The sequence below is a fragment of the Canis lupus genome, chromosome 7 (genome assembly GCF_011100685.1).
Source record: "Canis lupus familiaris isolate Mischka breed German Shepherd chromosome 7, alternate assembly UU_Cfam_GSD_1.0, whole genome shotgun sequence".
NCBI lineage: Eukaryota > Metazoa > Chordata > Mammalia > Carnivora > Canidae > Canis > Canis lupus.
In genome coordinates this window covers 1,986,072-2,006,880 of record NC_049228.1, presented here as the reverse complement: position 1 = coordinate 2,006,880, position 20,809 = coordinate 1,986,072, and the positions used below count along the sequence as shown (strand labels likewise).

Sequence of the window (20,809 nt, the reverse complement as noted above, 5' to 3'; positions counted from 1 at the left end):
GCGGGAGAGGAGCACAGATGGTGGGGATGACTTCCTGTCTGCTTTCTGCCTTTTCTCCAGTGCCACCGTGGAGGCCCTGAAGGCTTTGATGCTAAGGGCTGGGTATGGGGACTATGTGTCTTTTGTTCAGAAACTTGGGGGCTGGGAGCTGCTCACCAGTCCTGAAAGACACTATGAGGGTGTCACTCTGCTGGCCAGGTAGGCCTCGACCCCATCCCTGGCCGGAGGACCTCCCATCTCATTGGCTCTCTCCTGGGGCCCAGCTCTGATCCTGAGCATTCTGCTGTCATCGGCAGGGCCATGGTCGTCAAGAACTGTTGGCACAACCGCCCCATCTTCAGCTTCATCATCAAAACTCTCCAAGAAGTGGGCAACACGAACCACTTGACAGCCTTCGTGTTCATGACCGAGGTAAGCAGTTCTCGGTGGGAGGAGGGTGGGGGAAGGCGGTTCCTCTAGAAGGCAGCTGTACCCCAGGGCCACCTCCAGGGATGGCTGGGGGACAAACGGGCGGCCTAATTCACCGTGGCTCCCTGCCTCCCAGAGGGTCGGGGTCACTGTTAATGACAGGTTACCTTGGGTCACAAGCTTTGAATTTACCTGGTGTAATTCCTCCTTGACTCTTAAGGCAGCTCAACCCTGTTCCGACTTTACGGGAAGACAGCTCTTTCCATCAGCCACCTCGACCCTCACCAGCCTTTCAAAACAAATCTTTGCTTTAGTACCACTGGTTGACTCAATGTATTTCTGCCATTTGATGGGGGAAAAAGTATAGAAAATTTAGAAAATATGATAAAGAACTTTAAAAATGGTAAAACCATGCATCGTCACAACATCCAGAGGAAACCACTTTCAGGTTTTGGCCTGAAGGGAGGCGTGTGTGTGTGTGTGTGTGAGTGTGTGTGTGTGTGTGTGTGTGTCTTTATCATAGCTGACATCATGTTCCACTCCTCTTTATCCTGCTCTCTTCAAACATAAATTTTAATGGTGCTATAATCTTTTATCACAAAGATGTTCTATAATTTATTGGATGTTTGGTCTCTAAATTTACAGTATTATAAATATCACTGTAGTGGACACCTCTGTGCAAAAGCTTTGCCCATATTCCAGATTATTTCCTTAAATGTTGAATATAGCAACACCTAGGGGGCTCAGCGGTTGAGCATCTGCCTTCAGCTCGGGGCGTGACCCCCGGGGTCCTGGGATTGAGTCCCATGTCGGGCTTCCTGCATGGAGCCTGCTTCTCCCTCTGCCTGTGTCTCTGCCTCTCTCTCTGTCTCTCATGAATAAATAAATAAAATATTTTTTAAAATGTTGAATATAGGTAGAAGTGTTGGTTCAGAAAATATGAATGTCTCCTATGATTTTTTTTACACGAATCCCAAATTACTTTCCAGTAAAGTTGAACCAAATTACACTTCCACCAGCAGTGTTGGGGGAAAAGTTTGGATTTCTGGCTCACCATAGCTTTAAATAGGCTCCTTTTAAAATTCAAGCTACCTTTTTTTTTTTTTAAGGAGTAGGATTATGTTTGACCATAACAAAAGATAATGCAGTGCTCCTACTGGATTACAAGCAGATATTCTCCTAGTGTGTCACAATGCGTCCTTCGTAGGCTGTAGGACCTTGTTGGAAGGTGCCCACGGCCATGAGCTAATTTGTGTGCGTTGGCAGGGCTGCTGGTGTATGCGTTCAAGGATGTACATTGTGTGAGCAGAACTCCAGCTAGGGATGTGGGGATGGGGGGATGTGGATGTAGGGTGCAGAAGTCTGCATGGCAGAGGATGTGCAGCATTAATGGACTTCACGACTCTAGGGAAGCTGTTTAAATGCAGATTCCTGGGCCCCATCCCAAGGACTTGGATTCCGTGGCTCTGGTGTGAGGGCCAGAGGCTTCGTTTTCTGTAAACACGCTCGTGGTTGTTGCAGTACAGGCAGTCCTCGGACCCGGTCTTGGGGAACAGTGCAAGGTGCAAGCTGGCGGGGTTGGAGGGGGCAGGGAGTACCACAAGATGGGCGCCAGTCTCCGTAGAGCAGGAGTTCTGACCTCTGGCTGCGTGTTAGAATCCTCTGGGGAGCTTTTTTTTTTTTTTTTTTTTTATGATAGTCACAGAGAGAGAGAGAGAGAGGCAGAGACACAGGCAGAGGGAGAAGCAGGCCCCGTGCAGGGAGCCTGACGTGGGACTCGATCCCGGGTCTCCAGGATCGCGCCCTGGGCTGCAGGTGGCATTAAACCGCTGCACCACCGGGGCTGCCCCTCTGGGAGCTTTAAAACATGCTAATGCCAAACCACAACTTCGCTCCCTCTCCTGCCTGCCTGCCTGGATATGCTGTTCGAATGGGTCTGGGATGAAGTCCAGGCATCGGTTTCTTGTTCGAAGTTCCCGAGTTCAAAGCCGTAGCTAGGATGGGGACCCACTCCAGAAGCCTCCCCCCCCCCCCCCCCCCCCCCCCCCCCGCCCGCGGCGGGAGAGCCGTCCCTAGTGCACGCCGCGAGCAACCCTGTGTGTTCCCCACCCTCGGCTTTTCCCACCTCGGCCTCGGTCACGGACAGAAGCGCCGGGAACAACAGGCCTGTGCACTTTCCTTCAAGGCGCTCAAGGTCGGGGGGGGGGTGGGGGGGGGGGGCGGCGACTCCGATTTCCATGCAACTCTGTGCAAAAGCTGCTGTAATCTCTGTTTTGTGGGGGGTCAGGGAGTCTGAGGACCTGGCTGGGCCGGCCCGGGCTGTAGGTGGGGCCGCGGGTGCAGGGGGTGGGGGTGCAGGCAGGAGGGGGTGCGGGCTGGGGGGGGACCGGTGCTGGCCCCCGAAACTGTTTTGCTGTTGGGACTGAGGTTCCTTTGGCTTAAATGCATCTGATTAGCTTTGTCAAATGACATATCGACCCATATGAATTTTACATAAACATACAAATGGAATCACGCATGCCATTTTTCATTATGGCATTTAAAAAAAAAAAGATTTTATTTATTTATTCATGAGAGACCCAGAGAAAGAGGCAGAGACACAGGCAGAGGGAGAAGCAGGCTCCCTGCGGGGAGCTCGAGGTGGGACTCGATTCCAGGACCCTGGGGTCCCAGCCTGGGCTGAAGGCAGACGCCCAACCGCGGAGCCCCCCTGGGCGTCCCTACAGCAGTTTTTAAATCTCATTTCTGCCTCTTCCCTTCTACGGCACCAGCTCTACCTGCCTCCTCTTCATCCTCCTGTCCCGTGTGTTTCAGATGCAAGCTACCAAATCCGTATCCCTCCGTAGCTCTCTCCATGCGAATGATCATACACCGCCATCTCTTTGGAGCTGGGTGCACGTCTTACTTTTAGCCTCTCCAGCTCCCCTCCTCGAGGATGACGGAGGAAAACCTGGGGGAATGAATGAATGACCTTTGGGATGACGGAGTGTGAAGTTACCTTTCCGCTAAGCTTTGGCCTCTTTACCTGTCTTCCAAATCCTTAGGAACATTTCTTTGTAAAAAGATAGGAACCTAGACTCAAAGCCCTGGGGAATTTTGTTCTCCTTGCCCATCACTTCGGTTTTTGTGGTCTCCTTTTGCCAGCTGCTCCGGTGCCCAGGTGTGGTGGCCACAGTGGATGAGGCCACGGTCTGCGTCCTGGCAGGCTGGTTCCAGTATGAGGAGCCCAGCACGGTGAAGCTATTGCTGCAGGTGGTTGGGATCTTTGCAAAGCACGGGAACATGGTGAGGTGGGGCGGGGGCCGGAGGTGTGCCCCCAAGAGATCTTGTCACCCGGGGAAGCAACTGGAAGGCCCGGAGGTCCCAGGTGTCATCATAGACATAGTGGGGTGGACCCACTCTTGGGGTCAGACAGAAAGAGCCCTCCGGAAGGCAGTCCTCTGGACACAGGGGTCAAGGACTTGAGCCATTCAAGCGCGCGCGCCCTCCAGGGAGAGGAAAGAGAAGGTGTCTCCGTGGGTCATTTCAGGGTCAAGGCCAAGCCAGTTCCCAGATCCCGGGCCATCCAGGCGTCCTAGAGACCGGCGGCATCACCAGGGATGCTAGAGGCCGCGGCGAGGAGAGCTTCTGGGGGTAGTGGGAGGAGGGCTCTCCTGTGTCTCCTCCCCTTTTCCCACGAGGACAGAAGGGCCTCCTGAGTAGCCCAGTCCGACTGCCGCCCGCTTCTGGGCTGGTTCCGGCCCCAGGATGACCACGTCGGGCCCAGGTCGGGCTGTCCCTCATGTGTGTGGATCCGCTTGAACGCCCGCCCGTCTCCTGAGCCGCCCTCGCCCTGCAGGTGCGACAGCTCCGCATCCTGCAGCCCTACGTGCTCAACTGCTGTTACTCCCTGGACAGCGACATTGTGATGGAGACCCTCGCGCTGCTCAGGTGTCTCATGGAGCACCTCACCTGGCAGCACTCCTCCTCCTTCCTCATTCAGCTCACCTTCACGCTGGGGCCCTTCTTTGAGGAGGTGAAGCCCTCCGAGTGGTCGTTCCCCTCTCCGGGCATCCACGGGAGCTGGGCGGAATTATGTCGAGAGGCCCTGGTAGCCTGAACGGGATGCCAGTCGGTAGAGGACTGTGTACGTCCTCCCGCTGACGGCTGTAAAGGGCAGGGGACGCCGCGACAGCAGACGACGGTGACAAGGCAGCAGGGGGCACCGTGGGGCAGGCGGTGTACATGGGGAGCTGGGGCCACCGCTCCTACGGGGAGGACAGAGGTAGACGTGTCCTCCCTGGGTGCGTGTCTTCTCACCAGGAGCCCGACCACCTGCGCTTGCTGGCCTTTGAGATCTACAGGGCTCTCTTGGCCAAGGTCAAGAGGACGGTGCTTGTCTTCCCCTTGAAGCACCAGGTCCTCAACCTGACAGTCCTCCTCGTGCTCCACCTGGAGGATGTGAATGCCAGCGTGGCTCAGGTGAGAGGCCCCTGGGCCTGCTCTTCTGTCTCCAGTCGTCGCGGGAGGTGAACGCAGGCAGGTGTTAAGTACGAAGGAAGGGGCTGTGGCAAGACTGGGGGATGCAGGAGGAGTTGCTTTGTCGCTGGCCTTGGAGGGTGGCAGTGAGGAGCCAGCTGCGACCAGAGGCTCGCAGCAGGGTTTTCTGCCCCTGCTGGCTCTCTCCAGCCGGCCGCCAGCCCACGGTGCGACGCCGTGGGTGGGAAGGCTCCAAGGAGGAGGATCCTAGCGTGGGAGCAGTGCCTCTCCCTGGCCCTTGGCCCTTGGCGCCATGGCCTTCCCTTCTGCACTGAATTGAGAGCCCCCCCATGCCCCCCAGCAGTGAGGTTCCCATGAGGCAGCGTCGTGGGCAGAACAGAGCCTGGAACGGGCCCGTGTTCTGGGGGCCCGGGGGCATGAGCTGCAGCCGGGGAGCTTGTCACAGGACGGGGGTTCCCGATGAGGCTCCTCGGGTGGCAGGGCCTCTGAAGCCGCTGGCAGCCCGCGATGGCTCGGGGTGTTGCCTTTGTGGGGTGGAGCCCCTCCCCGGGAGCCCGTGAGGTATCCCCGAGAGCGCCCGCCTGGTCCAGAGGGGCCCCCTGTTGGTGTGTGGGAGGCCACGTGGCAGGTGCATGCGGCTGGGGGTGGCCGCGTTCGTGGCTCTGGCTCTCCTGGTGCCGCGGCTGCCGGGTGTCCTGACCGCTCCGGAGTGGGAACCAGGTGGCACAGCCCAGCTGCCTAGAGGCCCTGCCTGTCTTCTCAGCCCTGTGTCCCTCCGGCTCCTCCAGGCCCGGACTCCGCGCCATTTGTGTCCCCCTTGGCGCCGCTCCGAGTCTACTCCAGTCTTCCCGTGACGTCCTGCGCTGAGCCCTCGTGTCCCTCCAGGTCTGCCGGTCTGCCCTGTGCCACACGGCCGCCGTACTGCGCTGGTCAAGGCTCAGAGTGGTGTTTGCTGAGAAGGACGTGTGGACCATCCTCCGAGCGCTGGTAAGGTGGCGCGGACTCCCGGCTCCGCGGCTACGGGGGGCGGTCAGGGGGCAGCCCACGTCGTGGCCTGTGCCGTCTGGGGTCTGCGACAGCTGCAGCTCCCTGAGCACCGAGACCGCTTCCTCCTGCCCGTGGCTCCCTAAGCTGGGGCCGCCGGGCCCACGACCGGACACATTCAGAATGCGGCGGTGAGGGCTGAAGGTGTCCTTCATAGCACAAAGGGGTGCCCAGCCCAGTCTGGGAGTTGACGGAAGGCTTCCTGGAGGGGGTGTCATCTGGGAAGACGGGAAACAGAAAGCAGGCTATCACTGAGGCAAAGAGAAGGGATCAGTAGTGCGGGCCGAGGTTGAAAGGGTGGAGAACCAACTGACGGAGTCTATGGAATGGAGCGGCCTCAGTGTGGCCGGATTTTTTTACTTTGTTAAGAAAGGCAGGAAATCCTGACTTTAGGTGAAATTTACCACATTTTATCGGCAGATAATTTACGTTGTTTAAAACATCGTGTGGAGCAAATGCAAAATCTCTGCAGGCTGGTTTTGGCTTTGGAACTGGAGGTGTGCAGGCTTGGTGTGGGGGGCGGGAAGCGGGAGCTGGGGCTGCACTGTGCGCCGAGGGTTCAGGCACAATCAGCAGCAGGACTTGATGCCGTCGGCATCCGGGGCCACCGAAGTGCTCTAAGCCAGGGAGTCCCACGGTTGGATGACGGGTTCAGAGAGACCGCCTGGATGCAGCCTGGAGGAAATGTTCCCAAGGGGCAGGACTAGGGGCCGTGGCTGAGAGGGTCCAGTGAGAGGAGACGACGTCACGACGACAAAGACACGGAGGACGGGTGTGGGGGGAGGATGGTGCCTTGATTTTGTCCCTGTGGAGTTCATAGTGCTTGGGAGCCTCTCCCATCAGAAGTCGATCTCATCACCGAGCGGTGCTGGAGATACGGATTTGTGGACACTGGGCCCACGGCTGAGTGGTAGACAGGAGCTGCGAGCGGGGTCATCTAAGGGAAAGGTGCAGAGGGAGAGGGGTGTGGCTGGACATCGGATCCCAGGCCACATCGGTTCCAAGCTTCCCACGGAGGAGGCTAGGAAAGGAAACCAGGCCAAGACACGGCAACAAGAGGACAGGGGGCCGGTGGTCACTGAGGATGGAGACGTTTCAGGAGTGATACGTGGTCATTGGACAGTAGCGCGAGCCCAGGGACATAAAGACTGGATGTGCCTGTTGGGTTTGGGCTGTGGAAGCCACGTCTAGGTCAGCGGGACGGTGCCAGGAGGCCAGGGTGCAAGATTCGAGGGTTTCTCAGGGGAAGATGAGCAGTGAGTGGGGCTCCGTCCACACCCGCTTCGACCAGAGCCGTCTCACTTCTGTTGGTTCAAAATATCAGGTTTCCGGTTAGGACTTTGATTTGAAGAAAAGATTTTCTACCAGTTTGACCAGCCGTAGGACCAGCCTCTTCATTTAAGAACTCGGGCTGTAGGGGGCATCTGGGGGGCTCCGTGGTTGAGCGGCTGCCTTCAGCTCAGGGCCTGATCCCCGGGGCCCTGGGATCCCTCTCCCTCTGCCTGTGTCTCTGCCTCTATCTCTCTGTGTCTCATGAATAAATAAATAAAATCTGAGAAAAAAAAAAAAAAAAGAACTCGGGCTGTAGTGCAAAGGGGGAGCAGGAGAGTCTCCGGGAAGGACATACAGGGGATGCGGTTAGGTCTTTGCAAAAGGCAGAGCGTGTCATCCCCCGAACCTTCTAGGGAGGGACCTGGATGAATGCAGAACCGGGTGCATGCCAAGGCAGGGAAAGGTGTTGGGACATTTCATGACATTTCACGACATTAATCACAAGCGGCCCTGCAGGCTCTGTTCAATAGGATGGTGTAGACACGACTGGTTCTGCTGTAGCCGAGGGCAAATGACCTCGAGATTGAAGGTTTTAAGCCAAGACATAAACAAATGGTAGTGAAACAACCGGGTTCACTCCCCTGTGGTTGGGAGTAGGAGGGAAGAGATGGGCGTGCAGAAGATTGGGGTAGATCTCTTCAAGTTTTGTGCCTCCCCGAGGGGAAGGGAGCTCCCTGTCGATCCAGGAAGGCTTCGTAGGGGAAACGAGACTTCAGGAGCTGTGGTGGGAGCAGATGGAGATGTAGAATTTTTAAAAAATTATTTTTTATTTTTTTTTAATTTTTATTTATTTATGAGAGTCAGAGAGAGAGAGAGAGAGAGAGAGGCAGAGATACAGGCAGAGGGAGAAGCAGGCTCCATGCACTGGGAGCCCGATGTGGGATTCGATCCCAGATCTCCAGGATCGCACCCTGGGCCAAAGGCAGGCGCCAAACCGCTGCGCCACCCAGGGATCCTAAAAATTATTTTTTAAAGGCATCTCTGTACCGATGGGTGAGGGCTCAGATTCATGACCCCAAGGTCAAAAGGTCACATGCTCCACCAATGAGCCGGCCAGGTGCCCCCAGAACGTTCGGAGGGGGGTTTGCACTGGGGAGCTGAGTCTGGGCCGAGTGGGGTGGCGGCAGGACAGCGCAGGGGGCGTCTTACCTACTCCAGCTCCTCCTCCTACAGCTGCAGCAGGAGGCAAGCAAAGCCCTTTGGTTCCTGAAGCAGTGTGTGACTCTCTTCAAGAGCCCCCAGGCCGCCATCCGCCAGACAGCAGTGCGGTTTGCAGGTACCCCCAGCCCTCCTCTGGGAGCCACCGTGTCCTTGAACCGCCCGAAGACCCAGGACGCGAGGCTCCATCGGAAGGTGGAGGGGCCCCCTGTGGAGCCCCCAGGGCGGCTCCTGCAACCGTCCACGTATTTTCCACCCTTCCCTCGGCCTCCACCTGGCCCCCGCCCCCACCCCCACCCCCACCCCGCAGAGGCTCCGGGTTGGGTAGGGTGACCCTTCCTACAGCAGAATGGGCCGGGTCCCGGCAGGCCAGGCCAGCAAAGCTCCCCAGGGGTGGGGGGTCGGGTGTGGATGCCGCAGCTCACAGGCTGGTGAGGCCTGCTTTACGTTACCCCGAGGAAGAGCGTCTTTAGAGCAGAGGGGTACGCGCCCCCTCCCCTGCCCAGTGTGCTGATGGCCGCTGGAGAAGCAGGGGAGGTAATTTCCATGTGTGGGAAAAGTCTAGACAAGGCCGGTTAGGGGGCGCGGAAGACAGGAACAAGGAGGTGTGTATTCTGGGAAGAGACGCGAGAGCAGGTGCAGCCCGCGCCCTGAGGTCCTTCGGGGGGCCCTGAGGCGCTCTGTGTGCTCCTGTAGGCCAGATCATCCAGACCCTGGACGCCGAGGAGGCCGATGACATTGAGGAAGTATGCACAGGTGAGCGGCAACCGGTCGCTGCCCCTTGCATCGTGGAAGGGTGCTGGTGCTGGCGGGGCCGCCGGGACGGCTCCCGCTACACGGCCCCGTAGTGTCCACTCGTCCCCCGGGACTCGCCGGCCGGCACCTAGCCCTTTCCTTCCCTCTGCCCCCCTCGAGCTGCGGGCCCCGGTGTGCTGACTGCCTGGCTTGGCAGGTGAGGCCTTCGCTCACAGCTCTTCTCCGAGGGCAGAGGCGGGCGGAGGGGCCCGAAAGGGTTGGTGGGCCGTGCAGGGCGGGGGCAGCTCCTGATGCCGGGTGGTGCGGCATCCCCCTGTGCCCGAGCTGTGCACCCGGCGGGAGGCTTCGGAAGCTGCCGGTCCCCAGCCTGTCCCCCTGTGCCGCCGGCTGGACGCCGTCCGTTCCTCGTCCAAGCTCCTTAGCGGTCCCCGTGTTGCAGCCCTAAAGAACATGCAGGAGGACCCTGACCCCATGGTCAGCTGCCTCGCCACTCAGACCCTCTACATCCTGGAAGCCAAGGAGAAGCTGCAGGCCAACACCTCGACCTCCTGCTTCTGTGGGCGGAGGGCTCAGAAGAGCTACTCCTGAGCCTGCGTCCCCAGGGCCTGGCCAGGCATCTGCTACCGTGACACGATGTGACAGTGGGGCCAGGCCCCCAGAAGACGACGTGTGCTCCTCACAGCCTTGTAATAAAAGGAAGAGGCACGAACTTCTGTGGAGTAGGTGCTCCCTGCCTTTGCACCGAGGTCCGTAGGGCTGAGCCATTCACCGGAGCTGTGTCCCTGCAGCAGCCACCCGGTCCCGGTGGCTCTGTCCCACGTAGACAGGTGATCGGAGGCCTGAGCACCGAGGCTCTTTGAACATCAGCTCCAACTGGAGCTGGGGGGACGGGGATGCTGTACCCGCAGGGCTCCCGATGGCGAGCGCGGGTCTAAGCAGGGCGGCGACTTTAGTAAAGGGCATCGGTCAGCTCATGACGCATCCCGGGAGAGCAGAGAGCTTGGGAACCACCCTCAGGAACGGGGCGGCCCTGTAAAAACAGCAGTGTGGCTGCGCGAGGGGTGACAACACTCCGGCCTGAGTATTGGGAGCTCGGCCACCGTTTGTGCCAAGAGCCAGATGTTCGTCCTCCCATTGCAAGGGTTGAGCGGGGTGAGGACCATCTCCCGGGGCTCCTGTTGGAATGGATCCGACCCAGGGCCCTAAGCTTATCCTCAGGTCTGTGCGGGATCGTGTGCTGCTCCCCACTCCTACCCCACACACCCTGGAGTCACCTGTCACCCCTGACCTGCCAGGCCCCAGAGCCCTGGGGGCAATGACAGTAACCCAATGTCCTAAAATGCAGACTCCCCTGAGGTCAAACCTGCTCTGAGTGGGGCAGGGGAGCTCGGGCCACAGTGGAGCAGATGCTCAGGTGTGGCCGCCTCTGTCGCCTGCATCCAAGCACCCAGGGCACGCGGGGCTCCCCCGTCGCTCGCCCTCTCCACCCCCACCTGCCTCCCTCTCCGCGGGGCCAAGCTCCTCAAGCAGCATCGCCGCCTGGTGCGGAGGGGCGTCACTAGGTCCTGCTCACAAACCAGCCTCCCAGGCAGTAAAGCCCACGCGTGTCTGCACGGCCAGGGGCTCCCCTCGCGCCTTCCCCCGGCCTGGGCTCTGGGTCCCACGCCAGTGACCGCCAGCAGCCGCTGGGGCCTCGCCGGCTCATCCTCTTACCGATGGAGGTGAATGGGGACTGGCCCAAGTCAGCGGTGCGCCAAGGTCCCTTCCCTGCCCTCGGAAGCACCATGGGGTCGAAGATGCTGGTGTAGGACGCGCTCCAGAGTTCTGGTGCCCGCCCAGATCGCTCCCCTCATGTTGGTCAAGCCCAGCTGAGAGGCACGATGGGAAGAGACCACATGTGGCAAGCAACTGAAGTCCGTCGGGCCATCTCTGGCCAGTCCTGATCCCGGGGGGGATCGTGGCCACCTGTTGGCATCTCTGGGCCTCGGTTCCTCTCCTCTGTAAACCGAGAGGGTCGGAAAAACCTGTCCCTGATGACGATGCCACCCAGGTTGACAATGAATGGCCCCCAGCGGGTTCCGAGAGGTGCCATTATACCCCAAGTACTATTTCTCTCCTTCACGTTCTTGTTTCCAAATTTCCTATAATAAGCAGATGCTATTGTTATACTTTGGAAGGAAAACCAAATCCTGCAAAAGAACGAAAGAACAATGTCCCTTAACCTGGTGTTGCTGCCTCCCTACCCCTCAGGGCTTTGGCACCCTCAAGACATAGCGTGAGCTGAGTTTGCAAAAGCCACCTTGTGTGGCAAGCCCTCTGCAAGGCATGGGGAGAGGCAGGGCCGCCGGGTGGGGCCGGTCAGTTCCAGGGCTCGGTTCCTGGCAACGTGGGCGGCTCCCGGGTCCCCACTTTCTGGTTTTACCCACACCCCCGCCCCACGCCTGCAGCTGGCCACACCCGTCACTTGGCACCGTCCACAGCGGACTCTAGGGGGGTCCGATGCAGAGGGGCCATGGGGAGCCAGGGTGGGACCAGGTGGGAGGGTGGGGCAGAGAGTGTGAGTGGGGCATGGGAAAGGCCGGTCAGCCAGCCCGAACCAGCCACCCTTAGAAGACACCCCACTTCCCAGGGCAGGGAGGCCCCAGCCCCTGCTGGAGAGCCTTGAGGGGATGACGGCAACTCCTCGCACCTGTGTCCCCCACCTGAGGCTCAGGGTCCCTGTGCACTTGCCAAGACCAGCAGCCTCTTGGGTAGAAGCTCCCTGGGGGGGGCCTCCCACCTCCCACCCACGAGGACTCCTGCTCCAACAGACCCATAGTCATTAAAAATGTTTTCTTGGGCAGCACGGGTGGCTTGCTTTAGCACCGCCTTCGGCCCAGGGTGTGACCCCGGGGTCCTGGGATCGAGTCTCACGTCGGGCTCCCTGCATGGAACCTGCTTCTCCCTCTGCCTGGGTCTCTGCCTTTCTCTGGGTCTCTCATGAATAAATGAATAAAATCTTTAAAAAAAAATGTTTTCTTGAGAGAGGCGCCTGCCAAACTGGATACTTGCATGCAGCTAACAGCCACGGGCCGCACGGGGCCTCGGGGACGCACTGGATTCTGAATGAAGCAAAATCTAAAATTATGTGGGAGACCTGGATTCCTGAAAAACAGGGCTAAGAAGCCAAGTATGTTCCATACTTGGAACAGGCCCACGTGTTCCAGGGCCACGAGCACATGGTAGGTTTGCTTGCATCCTCCTAGACCTATTTTTTTTTATTTAAATTCAATTTGCCAACATACAGTGCAAGACCCAGTGCTCACCCCGTCCCGTGCCCTCTTTGCGCCCGTCACCCAGTCACCCCCCCCCACCGCCCACCTTGTGCAGCCCTTTGAGTGTTTTCTGGAGCTCTTACACTTACTTATGTTGAAAATAATGGGATGCATAGGCGGAGACAGAGCATTTTTAGGGCCTTAGGGGAAGAAAAGGAATATGAGGTTTTTAAAGACTGAAAAGCACTGATCTAGAAACAAAACTCCAGACGGCCGTGGAGCTCTTTTCCCACCCGAGCTTCCCATGTTTCTGTCTTCTCCTCACAAGTGGCAAGGGAATGGAATGGGTCTGGTGTGCAGCACGGTGTCCTCCAGGCTCTAGAAGAGGGACCTGCTATGTCCGTGAAAGGAAGCGGGTGCCGTGCTTGGGCGGGCTCAAGGTCCAGCCCCGGCTCCGTCCCTACTAGCGCTGCCACTGGACACGGCACGTCCTCGCCGAGACGTCCCCCATTTCAGAAATGAGACTACGACCTATTACATGGGGTGTGGGGAGTGAAGACCGTTCCCCAAAATGCCTGAAATAGTGCCCGGAATACAGTGGGTGCTCATTAAGTGCTGGTGCCCTCCCCAGCTAACGTACCCGTCCCGGGAGACAACACATAGGGTCAGCGGGGAATGCAGCGCTCTCAACTCTGCTCTGTAACTGAGCAAGCCCCAGACTCGGAGCCCGGGAAACTCTCACCAGGCCGGCCCCCCGCCCCAGAGCCCTGCCCCCCACCCACCCACCCCAGAGCCCTGCCCCACCCCCCCTCCACCCCCCACCCTGCCTCAGAGCCCTGCCAACCCCCCCCCCCCCCCCCCACCGCCCAGAGGAGGGCCACCAGCCCGAGGCCGGCAGCTCTCAGGGTTGCACCACGACCCACGGTGGTCATTCGGGTTTTATTTAGGACAACTTAGAACACACACACATCCGGTCTAGGAACAGAAATGTACAGCATGAGGCTTAAATAACTTTCGTACACTATGTACAGTCATCAGCAGAGGTACAAAACATATATACAACTTGTGCTAGCCGCGTAGCGAGGAGGGCGTCAGCCGGGTGAGACCCTGCAGCCTGGGCAGGGGGTGACCCCTAGAAAAGAGCTGGTGGCAGGGCAGGGCCCTGATTCACTTCGGGGGTCTTCTCTGACTGTCGGCTCCTCTTGGAGTTGTTCCTACTTCCCTGCAAAGCCCTCGGGATGAGGCCTGGGTGCCCACCGGGGCGCTGGGCTGGGCGAGGGAGGGGGACGAGGACGCCCCGGGAAACAGAGCTGTCCTCGTAGGTTCTGTCCTGGGCGTAGGAGGGCTGGGGGCTCAGGAGCCCGAGGGCAAGGCCAGGCCCGGGAGGCCTGTGGGGCCACAGCCTGGGCCGGGCCGCCGGGCGGCTTCCTGTCTGGGTCGGCAAACGGGCCGCGGCGGGGCCACTCGGGGGAGGCGACTCGCTGCTCTCGCGGGGCAGGCCCTGCCCGCAGCAGCACCCCGGGCGCAGGCTGGGGCCCGCAGCCGGGGGGGGGGTGCCCCAATGGGCGGGAAGAGAGCGGGGCCTCCCTGAATCCCAGCGGCGGCTGCCTACGTGGCCACCACCCTGGGGGGGGGGGCGTGAGAGCCGCAGCGACAGTCTGCCCTCTGCGGTGGTTTTGTGCTTCAACGGCCCTCCGCCCGGCGACACCGCCCCGGGGAGGCAGCAGGGCCACCCAACCGGGGCCACCCCGCCACCCCAGGCTGAAGCCACCGTCCAGATGGCTCCCGGAGCCACGGGGTCCCTCCCGAGGGCCTGGACGGGGCACACGGGCCACCTCAAGGCCTGGGCATGCCTCTCCTTGGCGATGCCCAGGCTGCGGCAGGTGCCACCTCGGGGACGCGATCACAGCCCAGGGCCCGGCCGAGGCACCTGCCGGCTGGGGTGTGCCGACGGCGCGGGCCACACGCAAGTCGCCGATGGGCAAAAAGCCAAAGACGACGAGCCGCGGGCGCAGGACAGGCCATGCTGGGCCGGGTCCGTGTGAGGAGCCGCCTCCCCAGAGCGGGGGTGCCCGGTGGGACCAGCCCGGCCCCGCCACCCGCCACCACCACCGCCGCGGCCTTGCCGTCTGTGCTCGAATCACAACCGTTTTGTGCTTCCGACCTTGAGGATGCCGGGGGCCCGCCCCCTCACCGTGTCCCTGGGCGTCCCTGTCCCGTCCCCGGCGCAGGACGCAGGGGCGCCGGGCTCCTGGAGCGCAGCTTCCGGAAGAGCTCGGGGCTCCCGAGGGACTTCAAGTTCAGAGTCCAAGGTAGTGGCCCGGACAGCGGAGCCGGCCCGCCGTGAGGTAGCTGCCCCGTCGGACCTCCCGCAGGCCGGGCACCTCTCGCTGGCATCGCTGTGCGACCCCCGGGGGCCCGGCCGCCGCGTCCTGGGTCTCGCAGTCTGTGAACAGTCACGCACACGGCGTCTGTCTTACGGGGGGGGGGGGGCGGGGGCGAGGCGGCTGCTCCCTCGGGGGCCGAGGAGTGGCGAGCACCCCGCGGGGCTGGGAGGTGGACTGGCCGGCGCAGGCGACTGTCCCCGGGTGCAGGAGGCCAGGCCTCCAGGCTGGTCCGACTCCACCGCCGGGTGCCAGGGGCCACAGCACAGCGTTCTCAGCCTCGGGGGCAGCTCCGAGCCGGGGGTGGGGTGGGGGCTCCCTGCCGGGCCCAGCAGGGACAGGCACGGAGGACACACAGAGCTACCTCCCGAAGGCCCCCAAGTCACTGCACGTCTCAGAACAGAGGTGGGCTCCTGGCCCGCCGGACGGGGACGGGACGGGGACGGGACGGGGACAGGAAGCACAAGGGCGGGCAAGGGCTGGGAGAACACTGGGTGGGGCGGGGCGGGGGGCCCCGAGACTCCTCCCGAGGCCTGGCCTGTGAATGCAGAATTGCCCCAACAGGGGGCACGGGCAGGCGGCTCTCCCCGCACCCCGGGCCGAGGCCTGCGCCCCAAGCGAAAGGAAACTCCAGGGACTCCTTCGTCACCGCCATCCGGCGGGGAGGGCCCGCGGCCCCGTGCCAGCTTTAAGGCTTGAAAATGTGTCTCCTGAATAACCAGAGAGAAAGTGGCCGGAAGGACCCCTGCTCTGTCGGGGCTGATCATCCAGGGGAGCCGGGGGGAGGCTGGGCCGTCCGCACCGTCCCAGCCACCTCCCGGTAGACTCGATCCTCTGAGCTGCTTCCTACGTGGCCCCAACAGGACTCGGGAGGGGGTTCGCCCCGGGCCCCGGGGTGCAGCTCTCCCGCCTCCAAGGGGCAGCGGGCACATGTGGTGCCGCGGGCACGGCTGCTGTAAGGCTGCCCGGCCCGGGGTGGACGAAGGCACTGAAGCGTCAGGCGGCCGAGAGGTCGGGGGGCAGCGGGACGGTCCCTGGGGGCAGGGCTGGGGAGGCCCGAGCTGCGAAGCCAACAGAGGAGGGGGCCCCGGAGGGCTGGCAGGGCGGTTCCCTTTGGGACTCCCGGCCCCCCCAGCCCCCCGCGAGTGCTGAGGGAAAGAACATCCGGGGAGAAACTTCAAGTCAGTTTCCAGGAGGCAACAGCAAAAACCAAAAATTAAAAAAATAATAATAATAAATTAAATAGCTGAAGTGTTTCTGACCATCTCCCCAAAGGAATTTTTTTTAGCAGCTCAACCTTGGCCCCATCAGAAAGGGACCCCAAGGAGTTGCCGGGGTCAACTGGGGGTGGCTGTTGGTGGCCAAGGGGCTAAGGGTCAGCTGCAGGGCCCAGCTGCCTACACCTGGTTTCCGTGGTTACCTGAGGACTATCGTTTTGGGCTCAGAGGCAGGTGCAGTGGCTCCAGAGGCTGGACGAGGGGATGTAGGGGGAGACCTGTTCCTGTCGGGAGGGGCATAGCAGGTGCTGGGCTGCCTCCCCTCCCCTATGGGTCCCCAGCCCTGGGCCAGAGGCTTAAGGACGCAGGAGAAAATGTGGCCAGAGGGACGGTGAGGGGAGCCCCGGGGGGCTGCGGGGAGAGAAATGAGAGGGGGAATGAATGCCCTTTGGCTTCACAGCTTAAATTCCTCCCCAACCTCCTTCTCTCCCCAAGAGGCAGGGGAGGGCCCAGGGGAAGAGCATCCCGTAGGAAGGTCAGGGGAGAGGCCGGAGCAGGAGAGCGGCCTCGCCGATGCCCACACCCTGTGTCCCCAGGGCTGGGGGCCCTGTCAGACCACAGCTCCCCTTCTGTGCTGTCCAGGCTCCGGGGGGGCCGAGGGTCTGGGGGCCATCCTCGAAAGACAGCCAGGGTGAGGACTGCTGTGTGCTCCTAGGGTGGGCCACCGGGCAACCGCCGTACGCTCCAGAACTTCACCGTCAGGTCACTGGGGTGGAGGACAAGGGGGACCGGTCAGCTCTTGCAGGGGGCCTGGCTGGCTACCCCCAAAAGTCAAGGATGGGCCAGAGCCTCCAAACTCCCCAAGTGCGGCTGGGCCAAGGGGCAAGCATCGCTGGGGATGACGGGCAGACCGCAGGGGTGCAGGGCTGGCTGCTGGGCAGAGGGAGAGGGCCTGCGGTCTCTAAGCCGCCAACGCAATTCTCGTCGTGGGTTTTCGTTGGTGGGGTTTTGTTTTGTCCAGGCCTGGACGCTCCCCCTCTGCCTTCGGCCACCTGGCACCCCTCTCCTGGGGAAGAGGGTAGGTCCATCCCCCTCATCATGCTCGGAAGAGGGTGGGAGGAAGAGGGGCAGGCGGGCATTCACTCCGGGCCAGGCAGGGCATGGAGGGAGCGTAGGGAGGAGGAGCAAAATAATCTCATACCGTTGAGAAGCAGCTCAGACCGAGGCGGAGAAAGAGAGGGAAGAGGAAAGAGGGGAGGATGACAGAGGAGACGGGAGGGGGGTCAGGGCAGGGTGGTGGCTCGGCCCTTTATGGCCAGGACTCGGCGAGGAAGGCAGGGGGTGAGTCCGGGGACGTAATTCCACACCTTTACCCGGCAGTCACTGTTGGGGGAGAGAGGCAGACAGGCAGAGAGAGAGGAGAGGCAGGAGGAGACGGGGAGGCGGCGCGGAAAAGGAAGAGACCCCTCTGAGGGGCTCCCCTGTGGGATGGGGGCCTGGGCGTCCCCTGGGTGGGGACGAGGGCTGGGGCGGGGCAGGGGCGGGTCCAGGGGCGGCAGGGCCGTCTGTGGCGGACGGAGGGACGGACAGGGGGCAGGACGCCAGGCCGGGGGCTGCGGTGTGAGCAGCAGGAAGGGCCTGCAGACAAGGGGGTGAGACCTGGCCCGGGCCCAGCACCCTGCGGCTCCCCCGCCCCTCGTGGGCGCTCCTGGAAGGGTGGGCGCCGGGGCCTCTGCTCCGCCAGCCAAGTCTGCAGGGACACCTGCAGGGCCCCGAGGCGCCCCAGGGAGAGGGCCGGGGAGCCCGCGCCGACCCCCCTCCCGGCACCCACCTGGAGGCGGTGAAGATGTGCTTGGCGTTGGTGCAGATGGCGTTGATGGGGCTGTCGTGGCCCCTGATCTCGCCGATGGGCGTGAAGTTATCCACGTTCCAGACCTTGATGACGCCCGCGCGGCAGGCGCTCAGCAGCATGGGGCGGCCGGGGACAAAGGCCAGGGCGCACACCCAGTCCTTGTGCGCATTGGGGATTTGCTGTGGGAGGGGCGGCGTGTGAGGCCTGGGGGCTGCTGGGGGGAAGCCGGCGGGGGACGCCGCGCGGGGACAGCTGCCGGGCTTCCCTCCCGGAGGCGGGCCGGACAGGCCCACAGACGGCCCACCCCGGCCCCACGCAAACTGAGATCCTGCACTGGCAGAGAAGCCTCCCGCCCTCCCAGGCGGATGCTCCAGGAAAGGGGACATGGGGACGGAGCCTTCGAGTCAAACCCCGTGGCTAAGAGCAGCCCCCTCCCTGAGAGCAGCTGCAGGAGGTGCGGGGGAGGCTGCGGGGGAGCAGGGCACTGGACACACAGGCAAGACGGTGGGGAACAGGCCGGCGGGGGGAGCTCTGGGCCCAGGACCCTGGGTCCCCAAGGCCCTGCCTGGACTGAGGCCTGGCCTCACCCCCGCCCACCCCTCCCCTTCCGCCCACCGCACCTGGATGAGCTCCTGCTGCTCCAGGTCCCACTTCTTGATGCCATTGTCCCGGGAGCCACTGAACAGGATGTCTCCCTGGATAGCCAGACACTCGATGCCATCGTAGTGCGGGGGCTCGAAGTTGTGGGTGGGCCCTATGGTGCCCGTCACACACTCCCCCAACTCGAACATCTGCGGGAGGAAAGGCCGGTAGGGAGGGCCCAAGGGAGGCAGAGGGGAGCCGGGCCGCCCGCCCACTCCACGCAGCAGCCCCGTGGGCCCCGGCGCCTGGCCCAGGAGGGGCTCCTGGAGGGGCCACCGCTTCTTCCAGGACAGCGGAGTCCGAAGCCTGGGTCCTGACCTCCCAAAGGGGCCGGGGGCAGACTGGTCTGTTAACAGCTCAACGTGCAGCTCATATGGAGAAACGTGGGTCTGGGCTGGGAACCTCCTTTTAAGTTTCTTTTTAATAAATAAAGCATTACTTGTATTTGGAATATGGACATTATAATGCCCACCACCCGGTTTCTCGGCTTTCCGGTTTCTGACTTGTGGACATAGGGTCTTCAGTGACACAATCGGGGAGCAAACAAAATTCGTGTTGTCTGGTATCCTTTGTGTTTTGCTTGCATTCCATCAGTTGTAGTAGGTACAGGGCAACCTGTTCAGTGGGTTTTCCCTCATTTCTGTGGCTGCTACTCCGCCCTTCGACGCTGAGGTCACTAAGTTCTTCACCATTTACCAAAATACGGCTGCAGTGTCCTTTCTGCACGCACTCCTCCCTCTTTGGGGTGCCTTCCTCAGCGTGAATCTCCCCAAGGCTCCCGAGGCCCGGGGGTGGGTGGGGGGAGGGCAGGAGACACGCAGAGAACACTCCCCGCCCCGAGGGAGGTACCTTGACGTAGTGGTCCTTGGAGCCGGTCACCACCAGGTCGTGCTGGCTGGCGGTTTGGGTGACCGTCAGGCACATCACAGGGCCGATGTGGCCAGTCAGCTTGCCCACCGGCTGGAACCTGCGTGGGGAGAGGCTGGGCCGTGGGGGGACGCCGATCGGAGGGAGCCCGGGGTGGGCGCGTTGCTGGGGGTCGTGTGCCCCGGATGAGCTGGCCCGGCCAGGGCGCTGTCCCTCCCCGCAGAGGACGATCAAGGGCCTGGACGGGAGCGGCCTGCTGCCCCGGGGGCCTCCAGGTCAAGGGGCCCCGAGCGGCGAGCCCCGGCACCCCCTGCCACGCCCTCCCGCGTCCCCCGCACCTGCTGAGCTCCCAGATGCGGACGGCGTTGCCCGAGGCGGCGTACAGCATGGTGCCCGAAGGGCTCAGGGCGATCTGGTTGATCTGGTGCTCGCCCTGGGCGCTGGTGATGGCGCGTGTGGACGTGGCCGCACAGGCGTCCCCGGAGCTCACCTGGCCCGACGACCTGCGCAAGCCAGGAAGGCAAGGTCAGAGAGCGACGCGTCCGTCCGCGCGGCCAGGGGACCGACCAGGCCTTGCTCAGGCCGGCCTGGTAGCCCCGTTCTTCCAGGAAGCCTTCCCTGACTTCCGAGAGGCCCAAAGCCCCTCCTGCAAGTGTGGGCTCGGACGGGGGACAGAGGAAGGCAGGAGCGCCACTCCTTGGCCAGCGCTGGCGTCCCTGATCCTGGCCTGGGCGTGCGACTTCCCGCCCCGTTTCCACCTCTGCGAAAAGAGGTGGTCATTTCCCTTCTGTTTGCTCTGCTTCTTTGGTTTTCTTTCACTTTTTATTTATTTATTTTTTTGCTTTTTAAAAATAAAAAAAAAAAACTACTCTTCTAGAGCAGTTGTAGCATCACAGCAGAATCGAGGGGACGGTTTCCCACATCGCCCTGTCTCCCGCCTGGACAAACGGCTGGTGACACACGGTCATTACGCTCTCAGGGGAGCTTCACTGCCCTGAAAATCCCCCGTGTTTACTCCTTTTAAAGGAGCAAGTTAACAGATGACAGCTCATGATGGAAACATCAGGATGAAGCACAGCTTCGGCTGGGAAACCGTTTCATTTTGCGGGGCCCTTGCCTCACTGTTGTCTGTCTGCCTCACACGGTCAGGATGAGGGATGAGGACCAGCTCGGGGGCTCATCTAGGCAGACGGGGGGCCAGCGAGGCCTGGGAGTGGGCGGCCGCACACCGGCCCCACGCTGGCTCCCCTTTGGGACTCACGGGCGGACACCCAGCACGCGCCAGGGCCAGGGCCTGGGAGCTGAGATGAAGCAGGGGGCCAAGCAGGCCACAGGCTGACCCAGGCTGCTGCCCTGGATGCCGCCCCCCAGCTCCGGGATCCCACCTTGTCCCTGAGAGTCAGGTCGGATCCCATA

The 20,809-nt window shown here is 61.7% G+C and overlaps 2 protein-coding genes across 8 annotated transcripts in view; one reads left to right on the top strand and one right to left on the bottom strand.

Annotated features, from left to right (window-relative positions):
* LOC102152171 (maestro heat-like repeat-containing protein family member 7) overlaps positions 1-9,886 on the top strand; it is a 28,192-nt gene extending 18,306 nt beyond the window's left edge. Inside the window, exons 14-22 of one of the 2 annotated variants that reach the window (XM_038541926.1) lie at positions 61-198; positions 297-411; positions 3,553-3,660; positions 4,247-4,423; positions 4,711-4,869; positions 5,773-5,874; positions 8,437-8,539; positions 9,118-9,177; positions 9,617-9,886. In XM_038541926.1, coding sequence (XP_038397854.1) covers positions 61-198; positions 297-411; positions 3,553-3,660; positions 4,247-4,423; positions 4,711-4,869; positions 5,773-5,874; positions 8,437-8,539; positions 9,118-9,177; positions 9,617-9,765 — 1,111 coding nt within the window. In that variant the 3' untranslated portion in view covers positions 9,766-9,886. Of the gene's footprint in view, positions 1-60; positions 199-296; positions 412-3,552; positions 3,694-4,246; positions 4,424-4,710; positions 4,870-5,772; positions 5,875-8,436; positions 8,540-9,117; positions 9,178-9,616 lie in introns of both variants that reach the window. The other variant, XM_038541925.1, reaches the window with a different exon arrangement.
* A 3,465-nt stretch (positions 9,887-13,351) lies between these two features.
* KIF21B (kinesin family member 21B) overlaps positions 13,352-20,809 on the bottom strand; it is a 46,038-nt gene continuing 38,580 nt past the window's right edge. For 3 of the 6 annotated variants that reach the window (XR_005361799.1, XR_005361800.1, XR_005361801.1), the window contains 6 exons: positions 19,732-19,896; positions 19,376-19,493; positions 18,505-18,675; positions 17,864-18,063; positions 17,234-17,415; positions 13,352-16,798 (listed from right to left, as the gene is read on the bottom strand). Coding sequence is in view for 3 of the 6 variants with exons in the window: in XM_038541922.1 (XP_038397850.1) it covers positions 16,744-16,798; positions 17,864-18,063; positions 18,505-18,675; positions 19,376-19,493; positions 19,732-19,896 (709 nt within the window). In the remaining 3 variants the exon portion in view is untranslated. The remainder of the gene's footprint in view (positions 16,799-17,233; positions 17,416-17,863; positions 18,064-18,504; positions 18,676-19,375; positions 19,494-19,731; positions 19,897-20,809) is intronic. The other 3 variants (XM_038541922.1, XM_038541924.1, XM_038541923.1) reach the window with 2 other exon arrangements.